Source organism: Penaeus monodon, chromosome 23, assembly GCF_015228065.2.
Source record: "Penaeus monodon isolate SGIC_2016 chromosome 23, NSTDA_Pmon_1, whole genome shotgun sequence".
Lineage (NCBI taxonomy): Eukaryota > Metazoa > Arthropoda > Malacostraca > Decapoda > Penaeidae > Penaeus > Penaeus monodon.
The window spans coordinates 41,271,389-41,272,467 of NC_051408.1; the positions used below are offsets into that span (position 1 = coordinate 41,271,389).

A 1,079-nucleotide genomic window follows, 5' to 3' on the forward strand; every position below is an offset into this window, starting at 1 on the left:
CTCCCCCATGAAGTTGTTTGAAAACTGTTCAGAAGTTGTCAGGCTTCCAACAGAAGGTGTTGGAATAAAATTGTCAAATGTGAGACTGAACCCAAGTGGCTAAGAATAAGTGACACAGGAGCAGTAGTGCCTAGCTTAAATTGGATTTTTTTTTTTTGCCATGTTTATGAATGTGTCTTGTGTTTAGTGTTGCTCTAATTCTTTTTTATTACTAATTCTCTGTCTGGCCATCAGAATGTATTAAATATGTATCCGTCAAGTTGTCTGTCTCTGAGCATTGTATTAACCCCCCTTCATTCTTTACACCTTGTAGATCTGATGGGCATGTTTGAAAAGCGAAGGTTCAAGAACTTCCTGGTGTTCGCCCAAGATTACCGTGACGATGACCCAGCCACATGGAAGGCCATGCCTGGCTTCGACCCCAAAACCACCACCATGAACGCGGTGTTCGCCCACTTTAACCTCGACAAGAACACCATTGATTTCACAGGTCACGCTCTTGCTCTATATAGGTAGGTTGTGTTTTGTTACAGGTTGGATCAGATCTTTGGGCTGGCAGTGTTTAATTTGTGTGTGTTAATGTATGCGAACTTTTTAGGCTGAATAATAGTTTTTAGGTGTTAGTATGTCAGGGGAACAGAGGGCATATGGGACTAGTTTCATTGGATTATACAATTCGAAGTAGTGTTTGGCAATTTGTCAATCCAATTGCAATGGAAACAATGTACTGCCTTCAGCTGGGGAAAGCTATACACAGTGCAGCAAGCATGGGAGCAAATAAATGCGGTAAATAATCTACGGTCTTTAGTAAGGAATGGAACAAGGAATGTTTAGTGCTTGAGAATGAGCAGGAATGAAGGGAGATCAATATCCGTTGAATATTTAATTGGATTGACGAGAGATTACGATAGAGCTGCTGGGAGAATAGTTTGAAGTTTGCTTAACTTCATTGTTAATAATAGGAGATTTTGATCTGAAACCAAGCAGGTGTGGTGATTTGAACAGCTTTTTACTTTTTAAGTAAAACGTGTATCCAAACCTGAAAGAAGACTTGGGAACTGCTTCCCTGAGTGCACATT

The 1,079-nt window shown here is 40.4% G+C and overlaps 1 protein-coding gene across 1 annotated transcript in view; it reads left to right on the forward strand.

Moving 5' to 3' along the window:
• Positions 1-1,079, forward strand: part of LOC119588083 (rab GDP dissociation inhibitor alpha-like) — a gene marked incomplete in the record, with an annotated part of 16,862 nt that overhangs the window by 12,349 nt on the left and 3,434 nt on the right. The window contains 1 exon segment of the mRNA XM_037936790.1: positions 314-512. Within this exon segment, the coding sequence (XP_037792718.1) occupies positions 314-512 (199 nt within the window).